Source organism: Oratosquilla oratoria, chromosome 37 (genome assembly GCF_046742065.1).
Source record: "Oratosquilla oratoria isolate Oo_2021 chromosome 37, ASM4674206v1, whole genome shotgun sequence".
Lineage (NCBI taxonomy): Eukaryota > Metazoa > Arthropoda > Malacostraca > Stomatopoda > Squillidae > Oratosquilla > Oratosquilla oratoria.
This window is the reverse complement of record NC_134813.1, coordinates 9,625,361-9,627,085: the sequence shown is the minus strand read 5'-3', so window position 1 is coordinate 9,627,085 and position 1,725 is coordinate 9,625,361. Positions and strand designations below refer to the sequence as shown.

Below are 1,725 nucleotides of genomic sequence, written 5' to 3'. Positions count from 1 at the left end.
TGAATGGAATGTATTGGTTATGCACGAGCCAGGTTGCCAGATACACAAAGTGCATCTAATTTTCACGCGCGACGCATAACGACACTTCTGCGACTTATTTATCTTTCTTTTTGCCAGACAACTGTGCTACCGAAGTGGCGTAGCACGGGAGGCGGGGTCGCATGATAACGGGGCGGTATTCTGGGATCATGCACTCTGGACAAAATAATAAAACCATTTTATTCTTAAGGTGTAGTTGGTGATTTGTTTAGAATATCTGTTTTTTTATCCATTCTCAAAACATAACCAAACCATCTCATATCAGGTTTTGGCCTGTTCTACATTTTTCTTCAGTCCCATATCTACATATGTCCCTTGCACTCTTATTATATTTCGTCATTTCATACAGTCTTCGTTTGACAAAATTTTGACAAAATTCAGAGTACTTTGTGGCTGCCATGTCAACTTTTATCAACACGACGACTTGCTTTATGATCATTGCTCTGGCCAGTGCCAAGCAATCTTATTCAGCTGAAGTGCCTGTGTGTAAGTCAGAGTCTCAACCAATAGCCAAAACACTCCTCTTATCCCAAAACCATTCCGTCAACTTAACAAAACTACCTGAGATTGGCGAGAACACAAAGTACACCACCGAACTGAAGAAAGTAATGCAACGCTAGGCTAGCGTGTCTGAACCTGGTTCTCAGTTTCATGTCGACATTGGCACATAGCTACAAGACCTTTTGATTTCCGCCCTCCAGTCTTAGATCGTGAAGATCCCGAAGGAGTCGAGCAAGGCGTGCGGCAGCTTAGACCCCTGATGAGATCATCTAGGAACAAAATTCTTTGGCCTGAGGACCCAAACTGCAATAAGTAAGTACGGAATTGCTTCCTCTGGAATTAGCCACAATAGCACGCTTACACACAGAATCGACTGAGCTTCCTGAGATGTGTTTTAATCAAAAGAGAGAGTGAATTCATGGAATTGTATCTACCATGTTTGAAAGAGTTCCAGTTGCCATGAAAGTCGAAATGAGACTTAATTTTTCCTAGGAATTTGCAGGAACAGTTTGTGAGAGTGACTGGGTGGTAGTTTCTAAGACAGCTTTGCACATCGACGCAGCCAGTTGCATGAAACTAATTGCACCTTCCCCATATTCAGTGGTCACACGTTCTTCATCTGCAAATCCACACCACACACCTTACCCTTGCAACATAGAGACTGCTACTACTTCACATGAAGTCATACAAAACAAGCTTACAATGTTCCTTACAATTACAGCACTTTTAAATTGCGTGCGATCGGGGTCATGCACCTAGCTGCGTGGTAGCGTTGTCGTGATGAGTGGTTTTCACGATAGTATTCATCGATTAATGATTCATGATGAAAACCATCATGAAAACAACTCCCCTCACGACAACGCTGCCACAATTGCGTGATCATCATGGCGTTGTCGTAGACAACGTTGTGAGTGTATAAACCAGTGTTTCTCAATTTTTTTTTACACCAGGGCACACCTATGAATTAACCAAAACTTTAGGGCGCATCATTGAATCTACCCCAAAAAAAAGGAACTAGTTCATCACAAACTCCCACACATCATGTAAAACGAAAATATAAAAAATAAACGGAATCAAAAGTAAATGGAAAGTATTAAAAGATCCAGATTGTCATTCAATAATTAGTTGAGAGAGAGGGGGGAAGGGGGGATCAGAAATGACTCATTTAAATCCCCTAGGAAAGAA

The 1,725-nt window shown here is 41.6% G+C and overlaps 1 protein-coding gene across 1 annotated transcript in view; it reads left to right on the top strand.

The window, feature by feature from the left end:
* The first annotated feature begins 437 nt into the window (after positions 1 to 437).
* LOC143019309 (sialate:O-sulfotransferase 1-like) overlaps positions 438 to 1,725 on the top strand; it is an 11,105-nt gene continuing 9,817 nt past the window's right edge. Inside the window, exons 1-2 of the mRNA XM_076174949.1 lie at positions 438 to 525; positions 741 to 852. Coding sequence (XP_076031064.1) covers positions 438 to 525; positions 741 to 852 — 200 coding nt within the window. The remainder of the gene's footprint in view (positions 526 to 740; positions 853 to 1,725) is intronic.